This window comes from Myotis daubentonii, chromosome 9 (assembly GCF_963259705.1).
Source record: "Myotis daubentonii chromosome 9, mMyoDau2.1, whole genome shotgun sequence".
NCBI lineage: Eukaryota > Metazoa > Chordata > Mammalia > Chiroptera > Vespertilionidae > Myotis > Myotis daubentonii.
This window is the reverse complement of record NC_081848.1, coordinates 82793925-82808725: the sequence shown is the minus strand read 5'-3', so window position 1 is coordinate 82808725 and position 14801 is coordinate 82793925. Positions and strand designations below refer to the sequence as shown.

The window sequence follows — 14801 nt, the reverse complement described above, 5'->3', positions numbered from 1 at the left end:
GAGGAGGGGGTACCAGAACCTTTGCCCTCACGGAGCGGGGGGGGGGGGGGGGGGGAGGCGCCCTGTTGAGGACGGAAGGGTAGCGGGTTGGAAGGAACCTAGATCCACGATGTTGGGCCTGAGTCACAGAAGCCTGTACGTCCTCCTCTTTGCAACACGACCTTGTGTCTTAGTTTTAGTTCAGGCTGCCCCAACAAGAGACCGTAAGTGGGGTGACTTATCCATGACAGAAATCTATTCTCACAGTTCCGGAGGCTGCGCATCTGAGATCCTGGTGCCGGCGCGGCCAGGTTCTGGTGAGAGCCCTCTTCTGCTTACAGATGGTTAGCTTTTCCTGTTTTTTTTTTCCCTCCATTGATTTTCAGACAGAGTGGAAAGGAGGGAGGAGGAGGGAAGAGAGAGAGAAACATTGATGCGGGAGAGACACATTGAGTGGTTGCCTCCCGCATGCACCCCGGTGGGGGCTGGGGATCGAGCCAGCAACTGGGGTATGTGCTTTTGACTGGGCATCAAGCCCTCAACCCTTTGGTCTGTGGGCTGATGCTCTAACCACTGAGAAACCCCAGCCAGGGCTACTTCCTTTTTTTTTTTTTTAAAGATTGGTTTGAGAGAGAGAGAAGCACCGATTTGCTGTTCCACTTATCGATGCATTCCCTGGCCGGTTCTTGGATGTGCCCTGACTGGGAATCGAACCCAAGACCTTGTTGTAAGGGGACGTGCTCTAACCGACCGAGCAGGCCAGGGTGCTGGACGGTGTCACCTTCGGGCTGGAAGCTGGCTGATGGGGAGCGGCTATTGCCTTCGAGACGAGACAGGCCAAGGGAGACGCTGCCCACAGAACCTTTTAATGATGTGGTCTCGGTGGAATCTGGGAGGGGCCCCCCTGAGCCACCGCCCCTGCTCCCTCCTCGTGCGGGTGGCCCAGGCCCTGCAGGACGGGCGCTCCCTGTGGGCTCTGTGGGGCCCGTTCTCCGTGCTCAGAGTCCATTCTTCCCTTGCGCCGCGGCCTGGAGCGGGACCATCTGCTTCTGCTGCTCTTGCTGCTGGCGCTGCGGTTTCCCTCTCCTCCTGGGGGGCAGGAGAGCGGTGCCCTCGGTATGCAGCCTGCAGCCAGGGCTGGGGCTCTCCACTTAGCTGTGCCCAGCTACCAGCTCTCTCCCTCAAACACCTCCCCTCCCTGGAGACCCAGAAAGGACCCCAGGAGACAGGGACGAAGAGCCGTGGCCTGGAAAAGGAGGGAGGCCTGGGTTTGAGCCTCAGCGCCACCCCGGCCTGCGTGTGGGACCTGGCAGGTCCTTGCGCCTCTCTGGGCGGGAGCCCACCTGTCCTCCAAGTCTTGCACCGTGTCTGGCAGGGGATGGCCCAGCGTCTCCGGCAGGAGGGCGGCGACGGCGCTGGCGACCACGGGGACAGCGCCGTAGATGAAGAGAGGCATGGAGGGGAAGAGCTCCGCGGTCATGCTCACCAGGGGGCTCGCGATGCTGCCCACACGGGCCATGGTGCTGCCCATCCCCAGGCCGGTCTGCCTGTGGGGCCCACGGGGGGAGGGCTGGTTAGTGTCTGGCATAAATGTGGAGGTGCTCCGGCACCCCTCGGTGCCTCCTCCGCCCCCCATTTCATTAGCAAACCAATTTGGCATTTGTTTTCGAGGTGAGAAGGAGGAGGAGGGGGAGAAGGGAGAAGGGAGAAGGGGAAGAAGAAGTTGGGAAGGGCTCTGACAGAAGAAAGGGAAGGGGAAGGGGGAGGGGGAGGGGGAGGGGAAGGGGAAGGAATCGGGAAGGGGAAGGGGAATTGGAAGGAGGAGGAGGAGGAGAAGAGGTTGGGACGGGCTCTGGCCTTAGAATCAGGAGATTGGTTTTGCCTCTGCCCTTAACCTGCTGTGTGACCTCAGCCAGGCCCTGCTCCTTTCTGGGCCTACGTTTCCGTGGCAGTCAAATCCGACAGCCGAGTTTGGCCAACTGATCTCAGATCACCTGCGGGATTTCTGAGTGACAGCTGTCCCAGCCCCACACAGACTGACCTATCGGATTAGAACCCCCAGGGGGAGGGTCTGGACTGTGCAAGTTAAGAATAGGTTAAGAACATTCTCTACGAGAGCAGAGGTTAAGCACATCGACTCAGGCGACTCACATCCAAGCTTTGTCACTTACAAGCTGTGTGACCCTGGGCAAGTCACCTAACTTCTCTGTGGCTCAGTTTTTTCATTTGTCGGGAGGGAATAATCATAGTACCTACCTGATGGGATTGTTATGAGGATTAAACGCGTTGATATTGGCAGGAGGTTTAAGACAGCGCCTGGCACATAGTAAGTGGCCTATATGACTATTCTTTCCCCCGAAATCCCACGAGGGCTCCGTACAGTACCCAGGACCCCTCAGGGCTCCCCAAGTGGCTTCGGGGAGCCTGAGGTCACTTTGACATCTCATGTGAATTTTGCATCCCATTCTGAAAACAGACACGTGTTTCTTGCTTCTTAATTCGGAAATCCTCCCTCGGCCGAGCCTGGGCACTGGGGAAAGTAGTGCTGTGTTCACCCCGACGGCCGGTGTGCCAGGTCCCGCCACCAGCAAGTGCGGCTCCTGTGATGGGGAGGTGGTGGTCTTTGGCTTCAGACGGACCACCTGGCTTCTGGTGGAATTTAGATTTGGTGTCGGATTCTAACTTGTGCTTTGAAGATCAAGGGGCGGCTTCAGTTCATAGCCTTTGAGACGCATCTTCTTGGCTCCCCACCTTGTCTCAGCTGGGCCACCTTCCGAGGTCTTTGAAGGTTGGGAAGGGCTGAGCGGGTAGTCAGTCCTGTGTCAGCCAGGGACCGAGTGTGTATCCAGTGGCTGCTATGTCCCTTGTGCTGGTGGGTGCTGGGAAGGACTTTTGGGCTGGGCATATGGACCATGCTCTGGGGTATGACCTGTGTATGCAGGAAATATTTTACCCCAGGATCCCCCCTCCCCCCTTGGACTCCCACTCACCGGATCATTGTGGGGTACAGCTCCCCAGTGTATAGAAAGATGCAGTTGAAGGAGGCAGCCAGGCAGCCCTTGCCCAGCACAGCAAGGGAGGTTCGGACCGTGGACTGATCTAGAGAGAAAGGAGGGGTGTCAGCGGGATCTGGGGAGCGGGGGCTGGGAGGATGTGGCCTCGCTCCCCGGTGAGAAGTTGAGTTGTGTGTGGGGAGGAGGCCAGGGACGAAGGACCAAGGCGCTCACCCTGGGGTATCACCCCGTTGGCCAGGATGCAGATGCCCGCCAGCAGCAGGGCTGCGATCTGGGCCGGCCGCCGGCCCAGGTGGTTGATGGCCACGAAGCCCACAAACTTGGCAGGCAGGTCCACGGCTCCGAAGATGACCTGGATGAGGTAGATGCTCACCCCGAAGCCCTGCAGGTCCATGACCAGCCCGTAGTAGGCGAAGCTGGTGGCGAACCTGGCGGAGAGGGGGAAGGGGCGTGGAGCTGGTGAGGAAGGCTTCCAGGGGGGGTGCGCATTCCAAATAGGGGTGAGCTGCACCGAGTACCCCGCTCAAGGAGCTGGAATCTGCCTGGGCTCATCCTTCTTCAGACATGAGTCTCCAGTTTAAATTTTGGGGGACTCCTGCCACACCCCGGATCATTTTTACCGGGTGGCTTTGTGGGATTCACATAGTTTCCATCTTTATCCTATATATTGAAACGGGGCTGAGGGGGGGGAACAGGTGGAGATCCAAGCCATGTGTTTAGGGTGAAGGTGTTGGGAGAAGCAGTGGCCTTCTGGGACCTGTCCATGAGGCTGGAATGGCTGTTGTTTCTTCTTAAGATGTCCAAAGCCCACACCGTGCAGCACAGGTTATTGGATAAAACACACCACCTAGGGCAGCGGTCGCCAGCCTGTGGTCCGTGAGGTCTGAAAGGTTGGCGACCGCTGCCCTAGAGGAAATCCAAAACGGGTGACAAAGAGTTCATGGGCGGGGTTGCTCCGTTTGACAACGGCCTTTGTGAACTGATGTGGGGTGACTGGGGCGATGGGATCGGGAGGGGAGCTGTGAGAAGGGTAGTGGGGGATGTTGCGGTGGGAGCGGAAGACGCTGGCTGAAGTCGGCCGTAGCCACAAGGTGCGTTTGGAGACCAGCTGTCGGCCTCTGTGGCCTGTGCCCGTGCTTCTGGCCAAGGCCGGTTCAGCCTCCCATGTTTTGCCGGCCAGACTGGTCTCTGCCCTCACAGCAGGTCCGGTGCCCCTCCTCCCCCTGCCTGACCCCCCCACCCCCGCATGCGCTGTCTCCCCGGTCAGCGGTCAGCTGCGTGCCCCTGGGCCTGCCTGCCGGGCCTACCAGAGCGCGGAGAGGCAGAGGAAGAGGCGGCGCAGGGCGGGCTGGCGCAGCAGCTCCAGGGCTGAGGCCGAGCCTGGGCGCATGGTCAGCTCCTTCTGCAGACTGGACCGGAGGCCCTGCCAGGACGGGAGGGCTCAGGGCCTGGGTTCCCGGAGGAGCTCCTCCCAGCCCCGCCCCTTACTCAGGGAAGCCCTCTGGGTCCTGAGACCTGGGTTCTAGGCTTCGGGGTGGAGCCTGGGGGTCTCACCTCCATATTTAGCTTGGCCCCTTCTTCCCGCTTCCTGTTGATCTGGGCCACTCTCTGCAGGGCCTTCAGGGTGAGGTCCAGCCTCCCGGAGGAGGCGTACCAGCGGGCTGACTCGATGAAGAACCTGGGGTGGGTGGGTAGGTGTTGGCATCGCTCCAGTTCCAGGCGTCTGGGCTGGGGGGCTGGGGGGGTGGGACGGGAGGTGAGCTTCCTAGGGGCCTGCATGGGGTTTACTAGTCTGGGAACCCAGGGGCTTTGTCAAGTCCATCTGTCCGGGACCACAAGCAGCGCCCAGCTCGGCGAGGACTCATTGTGCGGCAGGAAGTCAGTTCTTGGGTGCTGGGGAGAGGGAGCCGCACAGGCAGGCGGGCGTGGGGGTGGGGGTCGAGGGGGGCGCGGGGAGCTGGGGAAAGCTAAGACCTGGATGCTTTGGGCCAGATCCTGCCCCCACAGCCCCTTCCCTGGCTGTCAGGCTGAGGCATGGCCTGGCTTTGACCTTCTGGCTTTGACCTGCTCTGATTCTGTGGGGTGGGTGTTCGGCATGATCTGGGGGGTGTCTTGTCCCTGGCAGTCCTCTGGGCTTCGGGGGCGCCCCTGCCCCACCCTGGGCCCCACGCACCAGGAGTAGACGAAGGAGACAAAGAAGGGCACGGAGACCAGCAGCTGCAGGTAGCGCCAGTGGGGCACGGCGTAGGCGGCGCCCGCCAGGACGAACTGGCCCAGGCTGAAGACGTAGCCGGCCAGCGTGCTCACGTACGCCCGCGTGTGGATGGGCATCCACTCCATGTCTGGAAAGAGGGTTAGAGCAGAGCGTGCCACTTCCCGACTGCCAGGGGGCGGGGCCTGGGCAGGCAGGACCCCCTGCAGGCACACCTCGGTCTGGCCCAGGCTCAGGGAAGATGCGTCAGAGGAGGGCGGGTGCCGTGGGGGGGAGGTGGGAGACCAGTGGAGGTAGGGATGGGGGGTGGGGGTCCCCAGGAATTGTCCCCTCCTCTCCTCTGCTGGGCGATGGCTCCGCCCTGCGCTACAGTCCTGGCTGGGGCCTCCTTTCCCTCAGGGGGTGCCTGACCGCTCAGTGCAGCCTCAGCAGCAGCCGCTCCCCTGGTTCTGCCAGCCTGGCCGGCCCTCAGCCTCGGTGGCCAGAGCTGGGAGGAGCCGAGGCTTCCCTCTGCCCTGGGGAGCGGGTGGGCGTGAGGGCAGCCCTGGGTGATGGAAGGCCCCGCCCTTTGCTGGGGTTGGGGGCTGCCCTCTCCAGGCGTCCTGCCCCCTCCAGGCGTCCTGCCCCAGCCCTAGCCGAGTCCTGGCTAATTCCTTCAGTTCAGAGAACCCTAAACCCTTAGATCCCCTTCTGGGCTGGAGGGGCGACCTCGGGTAAGTCCCGTCCCTCCTCCCTGGCCTCAGGCTCCTCCTCTGGGAACCACGGGATGGGAGACAGGGCTATGGCCCGGCCACGCTCAGTCCGGAAATGTCTGTTCTACATGAGGCCGCCTCGCCCTGTCAATAATACCGGGATGAGTTGCCACATTGGGAAATTGGGATATTTACATAATAAAAGGGGGTGGGGAGGCCTGTGGGGGGGGACACCCCGGGCTGGGGCCCTCTGGATGGTGTGACTCCTCTGGGTACAGTCCTCCCGGCTCCCTGAGGCCTCCTGCGCCTGGTCTGCTGCAGTCATCACGGGGCGGGACCTGCCGGTGCCTAACTACAGCGTCCGCAAGCCCATGTCTGAATGGGGGGTCAGGATGGTGGGAGCCCCCGCACCCCAGAGGCTATGATGCTGTCTGGAGGGCAGACCCAGAGGCCAAGGCAGGCAGAGCTCAGGAAGGTGGGCTGGGAGGGGGCTGAGTGGCGAGAGGAGCGGGGGTAGGGACCCCATCTTCCCAGCAGCCCTCACTCAGGGTCATGCTGTTGAGGATGATGCCAGATGTTGACATGCCCGAGAGCAGCCGGAAGGCACAGTAGACGGGGAAGCTGGGAGCGAAGGCTGTGCAGGTCCCCGACGCGGCCATCTGCAGGTGGCTTAGGATCAGCACTTTCCGGCGGCCCAGCCTGCGGGGAGGGAGGCCCTGCACCAGGGTCCTGAGGACCAAGGCACGGGGCTGGGCAGGGACAGGAGTGCTGGGCCCCGCAGGTCCTGTGGGGAGAATGCCAGCCTCCCACGAGGGCCCTCCGCCCAGCCCAGGGGCCCCGGTCCCAGCCCCGCCCCTGGGCCCTGCCCAGGACTGACCTGTCTGCCAGGTGTCCGAACACGATGGCTCCCAGAAGCACCCCCACCATGTACAGGGACTGAGCCAGCTGGCGCAAGGCCCTGTGCGAGCACACGAGGTCCCACTGGGGGAGAGGGGGAGAGGGGACAAGGGTCAGGCGGAGAGGAGCCTGCGCCACAGGGCAGCACCTGCTCGGCTGGCCCTCCGAGGCCTGGCCCTCTCCCCTGACACTGCTCTTCACTGTGGTCTCCCGGGTCCCAGGAGCCGGCAGACTGATCTGGACCCCCAGTCCACCCCCCCCCCCCCCCCATCTGGAACGCCTTTCTCTGTCTTCCATTGCGGCCCCTGGCTGATGTGTGTGTGTGTGTGTGTTTCCGTCTGCCTGTCTGTCTGTCCCAGAGGGGAAGGCACAGTGTGGATGGTGCGTGGAGGGCCCCGCAGCCTCACCTCGGTCACGATGGTGGAAGGGAAGGTGCGGTTGTCGTAGATCCAGCCATTGGTGCAGGGCTCCGTGGCCTCCGTGCCGTTGGCCTCCGTGCCGTTGGGAAAGGGCAGCCCCCTTTGTGGGGAGGTGAAGTGGAGGCAGGACTCGGGCCGCCCCTGCCCGTCCCGGGGCAGCCAGGCCTCCAGCCCCCCGTCCCGGCTGAGGTTGGCGCTGGCGGGCGGGCGGCAGTGGTGGGGGGGGACGGCGGCGGTGAAGTTCTGCAGGGTGTTGTGGGAGGCCATCAGGAGCATGGGCAGGATGACCAGAGTGACCTGGGCCTTCTGGAAGCGGCCGATGCCCCCCAGCTGCCTCAGGAGGTCATTGAAGGCCATGGGGGCCAGGCCCGGCCGGGTGGCTCGGGGCTGAGGACTTCCCGGCCCAGGACCCTCGTCTGCGTGTCCGTCCGCCTGCTGTCCTTCACCGGACGATGGGGCTGCCGAGCTCCTGCCGCTGGGCTGCTCCTGGAGCTGAATCTGAGCTGGCCCCGTGGGGGGGACGCAGGCTGGCCAGCGCCCCTCCTTCCTTCTCTCTCTCCCGGCCTGCCCCTCCCGTTCCCTCGCAGCCTCTTCTCACTTGGTGGGGGCTCAGCTTTTGGGGCAGCTGTGGCCCGGACCCCTCCACGGGCAGTATTTAATCCTTGGCCGGAGGGAAGCAGTTAAAGTGTGACTAAGTATCAGAAGGATTAATTAACCCTCCAAGCATCCTGGTGCCGTGGAATTCCTCCAAGTGGGTGTAAAGGGCAGGAGAGGGGGGACTGAGGTGGGGATGGTGGGAGGGATGGACTTCGAGGGCCCATCTGGGCATCTGGGGGCAGGAGGGGGCAGGCCAGGACCTTTTCGTCTTCCTTTCAGGGAGAAGACTGGGTTCTGAGGAGTGTGGCGGCCTCTTGAGGGGCGTCTGTCGTTTTTAGTGGACACGACCCGGTTTGTCCATGGGGAGGGTTGGCAGCATGCAGGATGCCCAGTTCACTTGAATATCAGATCAACAAATCTATATCTATCTATCTATCTATCTATCTATCTATCTATCATCTATTTTTTTCACTGTAAGTATGTCCTCAAAATCACATAGGACATACTTATACTACAAATGTATTCATTGCCCCGCCAGCCTGGCTCAGTGGTTGAACGTCAACCTGTGAACCAGAAGGTCATGGTTCGATTCCCGGTCAGGGCACACGCCTGGGGTTGTGGGCTGCATGCCCAGTGTGGGGTGTGCAGGAGGCAGCAGATCCATGATTCTCTCTCATCATTGATGTTTCTCTCTCTCTCTTCCTCCCTCTCCATTCCTCTCTGAAATCAATAAAAGAAATATTTTAAAAAAGGTGTTCATTGATCTGAAATTCAAATTTCACTGGGCATCCTGCCTTCTCATTTGCTAAAATTGGCAACCCTGGCCTTTGGTCTTCCGGGGCCAGCTCCCGTCTCATGGGACCACAGCTTTTCCAACTGCAGAGAAAGCAGTGGGGCCCCAGACCAGCATCGTGGGTGACGTAGATCGACTCTTCTGGTGCCTCGGCGTTAACCTTCTAGTTTATCTGGATTCAAATCCCCCCACTTTTGTTGTGCTGAGCATGAACTTTTTAGTCACAATTCTAAGACACTCACTTGATTTCCTCCAACACTTGGCTCCTGAGTTCTGGTCACTCACGAGCCAGGCAGCGCCGAGCTGTGATTGGTTGGGTCATGGGCTGGGTATCCCAAGAGAGCAGGTCGTGGCGTCTTGCTTTTAGTCCGACTACGACAGAGAACATGGACTCTGGAGTCGGCCCAGTTGGATCCACATCCTCACTCCGCATCCCCTGGCTGTGCAGCCGGGCGAGTTGTCACACTCCTCTGATCCCAGCGTTCTTGTTTGCAAGGTGGAGCGAACAGCCGTGCCGGCCTCTGGGGCTGTTGGAGGGTTACCTGAGCCAATCCAGGTACAGATCTTACTGCAGCTCCTGCCCAGAGGTCAGCGAGGATGAGCTGTACTTATCACTTATATCTGGTTAAAAAAATAAGACTTTCACGTTGATTTTAGAGAGGAAATATGCACCTCTTATCCTAAGAACAGCGATCCCCACACAACCAAGAATTGTCTGGACCTGAGACGTGAACAGTAAGGTGGAGAAACCCCAACCTAGAGGATGTCTTGGACGTAGGTTGCGTCGCGATCCAGCCCACACCTGCTTGGCTGGAGATTTCCAGTCACACGGATGACTCCCGCCAACGCAATGCTGAGGTTGCCCACGGCCCGGCTGATGGGAAAACTGTCTGCGAGGCGAGGACGGGGGCTCCTCCGCCACCTTTTGCTTGAGTGAAGCCAAGCGGCCTGGCCAGGCCCAACCTGGAGGGGCCGAGCGGGACCCCGATCTCCTGGGCCCAGGCCGAGTTCTTCTCCGCCACCTTCCGCCCCCATTGTCAGTCTGGGGCTCCCGCTTGCCCTTGATGGGGCGTTTCCGCGTGGGGTCTCTGGCTGTCCCTCGCTCACCTGGTTCCGACTCACTGGCCCGCCACCCGTCTGCGTCAGGCGCGCTGGCGGCTGTCTGGACACGATGGAGGGTTCGGGTTCCATGGTTTTGCAGGAGGCGCCCAGGCCCTGAACAGATGAGCCGATGCAAAGGGCCACGAAGGGAAGAAGAACGGCTTCCATCTTCTGGGCACACACCTCCACCTTGCTGTCAAGAAGAAGCAGTTTGCTTTGCAGCTTCTCCCGTAAGGAGTCCAGGTGCCCTGTTATCATCGTGCGGTTGACACAGACGGCACCTTTGGGTGTTGAGAGGGTGTTTATTGTCGTATTCCGTCTAACTTCAAGGCCAGGTTCTTAGAGGCGTGGACGGCCCAGCTGCAGGTCGTGGAGATGACCGGCCTCACGTGTCCAGAAGAGAAGAGGCCAGGCCCAGAGAGAGACGTGACTCGGCCCAGCCGCCCTCCTCCCACCGGTGCTGGTTCTGGGCTGGGACGCAGCGGGTGTCCAGATGCCTGACCACGCTCTCCAGGCCAAGGCACACAAACAAGAGCCCGTGGCCTGGGGGTGTGAGGACAGCTGCACAAACAGACGGGGGGCTCCGGGGCCAGCCTCCTGCCAGAGCCTGGTGCCCGCATGGGGGAGCGGGCAGTGCTGAGGGCAGTGGGGGAGACGGCGGGTCCCTCCAAGAGCCCTCCCTCTCTGAGCCTGAGCCCAGCGCCGCCTTGGAGAAGAGCTCCCGCCCTCCTTCCTGACCAGCGTCCGGCCAGGTGTAGTCTGGAAACAGCGCAAGTGGCGACTCCAGGGCCTGGACTGCGGCTCGCTCTGGGGACCTCTTGGGTAACGGGGGGACTCCCCACAGCCTCCCAGCTCGTGGAGAGTTTCTAGATGGAAATGGCCACGGGGGGAATGCTTTGCAGAGAAAGGACAAAGGGACCCAACAGGGACTTCCGAGTGGCCGAGAGCCACAGAACCACATGCCGGCAGAGATGAGTGCCGCCCTCAGGTGCAAACACCTCACGGTGCAGGTACCGGGAGGGAGGCTCAGAGTCGACAAGGGATGTGCCCGGCACCACACGGCGAGCGGCTCTAGGCCTCCGTTCTCTTAACCCCATTGCTCTCTCCACCACGCGGGCAGCCATTCCAGACCCCCGATTTTCGGAGACATCTGGATTTTGTCTAATCTATTCTGTTAAACAAGTGGGATTTAAGGAGTGCGACTCCATGTGATTTTGGTTATCTTAGGACACCTTTCAGTTAGATAACTTACAGAGCAGAGAAAACACTCTTGCTCCTTGCTTATCACGGGGCCTAAGTGTGAGCTTGAAGACCATCGGCCGGGAGAGAAGCCTGGCGGACTTTGAGTGGCTGCCAGGCCCATAGCAACGCTCTGAGCGAGGAGCCGCTGTGCGCTTTATGCCTGTGGCCTGGCTCCCTGGCCGGTGGACGGTGCTGGAACGGAAGACTGCCGATTGGAGGCTGGACATGAGGCCAGTAACCAAAGAGGCGGCTCAGTACGAGGACTCTGCCCAAGAGAGGGGCGCTTAGTAAAGGGCAATTCACTGGGCCGTTTGGAAGCCCAGCCAGGGGCAGGGAGTGGGGAGGTGGGGAGGCGGGGAGGCGGGGAGCAGCTGGGCTGGGGAGAGGATGATGGGGTCCGGAATAGGGCTCTGGGAACAGCAAGAAGAATGAGTGGGTCACGTGAAGGGTCAGAGCATCCTGACGGGCACCTCAGCTCACCTGGAGTCCTGATCATGTGACTGGGAATTGCTTTCCTGGGCGTCTTCCCTTCCCTCCCTGTGTCTGCAGTAAATACCCTGGAGCAGCCCCAAGTGGTCATGGCCAGGAAGTCCTGGGAGCCCCCCCCCTCCCCCCGAGTCCTGCACGGCTGGGAGGTGGAGGTGGTGTGAGGTGGCGAGTGTTCCTCGCTGAGCCCATTCCTCTTCCTCCACGTCGAGACCTGGGCAAGCCCAGGGGAGGCCTTGGTGGCCCCGTTGTCAGCTGACCCTAAGCCAAGGCTGGGGGATGGGATGGGGGGAAGTCAGTGCGGGCATGTGTGAAGGGCAGGGCTAAGAGAAGGTTGGTGCAGTCCAGGGCCCGAAAGAACGAGGCTGGATTTTAGGGTGCAAGGTCAAGGGGTAAAGCAGGCTGAGGCCTGGTCATGACAGGCCTTGTAACAGCACTTGCACTTCACCCCGATGGGAAGCCACAGAAAGGTCGACGTGAGGGTGCACTATGATCCCTTTCCTGTTTCTTAGGCTCGGCCTCAAATATTTAAATATTGATGTGAGAGTAATTAGCTCTGTGGCCGATCAACAAAGCCCTGGAGTGTCTGGGTTGTCCAATATGGCAGCCACTGGCCACTGCCGAGGGCTGAGCTGAGCGAGTCTGACATGAGATGTGCCTCATGGTAGCGTACACGCCACATTTTGAAGACTCAGTTGAATTGAAAGCTATAAGATATCTCATTGGTAACTTCACATTGATTACATATAGAAAGGGTAACGTATGAATATACTGGGCTAAATGCAATGTATTATGGTGATGTCTGAAATACTATTATTAAAATCAATTTCTCCCTAACCAGTTTGGCTCAGTGGATAGAGCGTCGGCCTGTGGACTGAAGAGTCCCAGGTTCGATTCCGGTCAAGGGCATGTACCTTGGTTGCGGACACATCCCCAGTAGGAGGTGTGCAGGAGGCAGCTGATCCATGTTTCTCTCTCATCGATGTTTCTAACTCTCTATCCTCCCTCTCCCTTCCTCTCTGTAAAAAAAAAAAAAAAAAAAAAAAAAATCAATAAAAATATCAATTTCACTTTTTTTTTAACTTTAGAAAAGCCGCTACTAGGAATTTTCAACTTACATTGGTGGCTTGCGTTATATTTCCGCGGCCGGTGCTGGAGAGAGAGTTAGAGGGGGGCCCCAGGAGAGATGACGGAGGGAGAGGACCTGCTTGTTACAGGAATGGAAACCCTCGAGTCTAACTTTAACAAAAAGGGGGATTTACTCGGAGAATCCAGGGGTATCTGCTAGAACCCAGGCCCAGAAAGTGCATCCAGGGCTGACCAGGCCCTGGGACCTGGCACCAGGAGGAATCAGTGCAAATAGACTGCTGGTTGTCCCTCGGGGCCCAGGCGGGCTCTTGTCCTCCTCCCTGTGCACCTGCTCTCTCCTTTCTCCGCACCTGCTCCACCTGCACCTGGACCAGCCCGTCCTCACGCTAACAGGTCTTCCCAGGACCAGGACCAAGAGACGGACTAGAAGCTCCACGCTCAGCCCCGGGCCCAGGAGGGAGCAGGGGATTGAGGAGATTCGGGTCAGCGGTGGTCTCGGCCCATCAGAGGTGCAGGGTCATGTAACTGTTTAGTGAGCAGATTCTGGGGTCCTAGACTGTGCCACGCTCAGCACGGCCAGGGGTGAACCTGGGGGTGGGGGTCGGTGGAGGATTAAAGACAGACAAGAGAATGAAGCTGGGGCTGGGTGGGACGCTGCTCTCGGATGGAGAGACAGTGCCAGGGCCTGCAAACCGAGTCTTTATTTTATAGCCAGTTTCCACGAGGCAAAGTAAGGGTGTGGCCAAGATGTTTACAACGTTCTCGCGGGTTTCCAATCTACTCAATTACATGCCCCTGAACTCTATCAAGCTTTGTTTTGGCAGCACTTGCTGCACCTCCCGCAGCCCACATCTCTCAGCCACCTGGGACCACAGGTTCTGACCATCAGGTCAAGCTCACATACAACCACAGCCTTTGTCTATAATTGTGCTGGGACTTGCACGTGGCTTTGCCAGAGAGGACCGGGCCCTCTCATTAGTCCGAGGCCTGAACCTTTCCAAACGCTGTAGCCGCTCTCCACCCGAGACCTTTGAGGAGACCCCACAGGAGACAGAGGGAGCAGCCAGAGTGTGGGAGGGAGCTGGGAAGGCGTGGCCAACAGAACCAAATCTGCTGAGAGTCCAAGTGAGAAGGAGGGACGAGAAGTGACCTTTGGCCTGAGTGCCCTTGGGGTTTCAGGGAAGGGCTGGGAGCAGAGCGCAGTACCGACAGGCCTGAGGGGAGTGGAGGCAGACCGCTCCTCCAGAAAGTCTGGCTGCGCACAGGGGAGGAGACAGTGTGGTCTCTGGAAGGAGATGGTGCGGGAGGGGGGCGGAGGGAGGATGCGTTTGCTTGTTTGGTTTAAGATCGGAGAGGCTGGAGCTCAACTGGTGATGGGAGGAGCCAGGCGGGAGGGGTGGGCGGGACCCAGGGGGAGGGCTGGACACAGGGCCCCAGGGAGGACGGGACTGGTAAGGGACAGGACGGGGGCGGGCACGGCAGCAGACATGGAAGGGGGCAGCTCTGGCTGAAGATTTCACAGCTGCGTGGTGGGCGTGGGGCTGGGACCTGGACCAGAGCCGTGGGGCGAGCAGGGCAGGAAGATCTGCCTGCCGCCCTCTGGTTCGTCCTGCCATCTGCCCACACGCGCTGTGGGGCATGTGGATACACACGTGCTATCCCACGCACAGGACTGGCTCTGAGCGGCATAGTGTCCCTGCCCAGACTCACAGGGCGAGGCCCGTACTTCCAATGTGATGGTGATCGGAGATGAGGCCCTGGGGGGAGGGGGAGCTCATGATGAGGTTAGTGTCCTTATAGAAGAGACCCCAGAAAACATGCCTCCTCGCCCCTCCTCCACGTGAGGATGCAGTCAGAAGGTGGCTGGCTGCAAGCCAGGAAGAGAGCCTGACCGGGAAGGAACCGCGTCTGCCGGCTCCTCGATCCTGGGACTTCCCAGCCTCCAGAGCCTCTCGGGAGAAATGCCTGTGGCTTAAGGGACCCAGTCTGTGGCGAGTTGTTACAGTAGCTCGAGCAGACTGATATGTAAGGCTTGGAGTGTGCATGCCTCGGCGTACTGACACGTGTCCGCACGTGTGCACGTCAGCCCAGCTCACGTGTACCCGTGTGCCCGTGCTTCCACGTACATGCAAGTACAGACGATGGATGGGCAGCTCAGGCGTCCGTACGTGGCCGCCCCCGTCTCCTTCCCCTTCCTGAGCAGCAGTTTCCATTGGCGTTTATTGGAACTCCCGCTTCAAGGCAGGGTGGCGGGCGGGCGGGAAGGGGAGGGAGGCCGTC

At 60.2% G+C, this 14801-nt stretch overlaps 1 protein-coding gene across 1 annotated transcript; it reads right to left on the bottom strand.

Annotated features, from left to right (window-relative positions):
- Positions 1 to 856: 856 nt before the first annotated feature.
- SLC22A6 (solute carrier family 22 member 6) lies at positions 857 to 7861 on the bottom strand. The gene is made up of 10 exons (XM_059710330.1): positions 7202 to 7861; positions 6775 to 6878; positions 6442 to 6596; positions 5167 to 5335; positions 4548 to 4671; positions 4301 to 4416; positions 3207 to 3421; positions 2970 to 3078; positions 1323 to 1526; positions 857 to 1068 (listed from the first exon to the last, which is right to left on the bottom strand). The coding sequence occupies exons 1-10, from the start codon at positions 7568 to 7570 to the stop codon at positions 978 to 980; spliced, it is 1656 nt and encodes a 551-aa protein (XP_059566313.1). The 5' UTR covers positions 7571 to 7861; the 3' UTR covers positions 857 to 977.
- Between the last annotated feature and the right edge of the window lie 6940 nt (positions 7862 to 14801).

Excerpts from the sequence above, each read along its gene's own strand:
- SLC22A6 (XM_059710330.1), bottom strand. The coding sequence starts at position 7,570 with ATGGCCTTCAATGACCTCCTGAGGCAGCTGGGGGGCATCGGCCGCTTC. Across the intron at positions 6,879-7,201 it reads CTTCCACCATCGTGACCGAG|TGGGACCTCGTGTGCTCGCA; the intron begins GTGAGGCTGCGG and ends CCTCTCCCCCAG. Across the intron at positions 1,069-1,322 it reads GTGCAAGACTTGGAGGACAG|GAGGAGAGGGAAACCGCAGC; the intron begins GTGGGCTCCCGC and ends CCTGCCCCCCAG.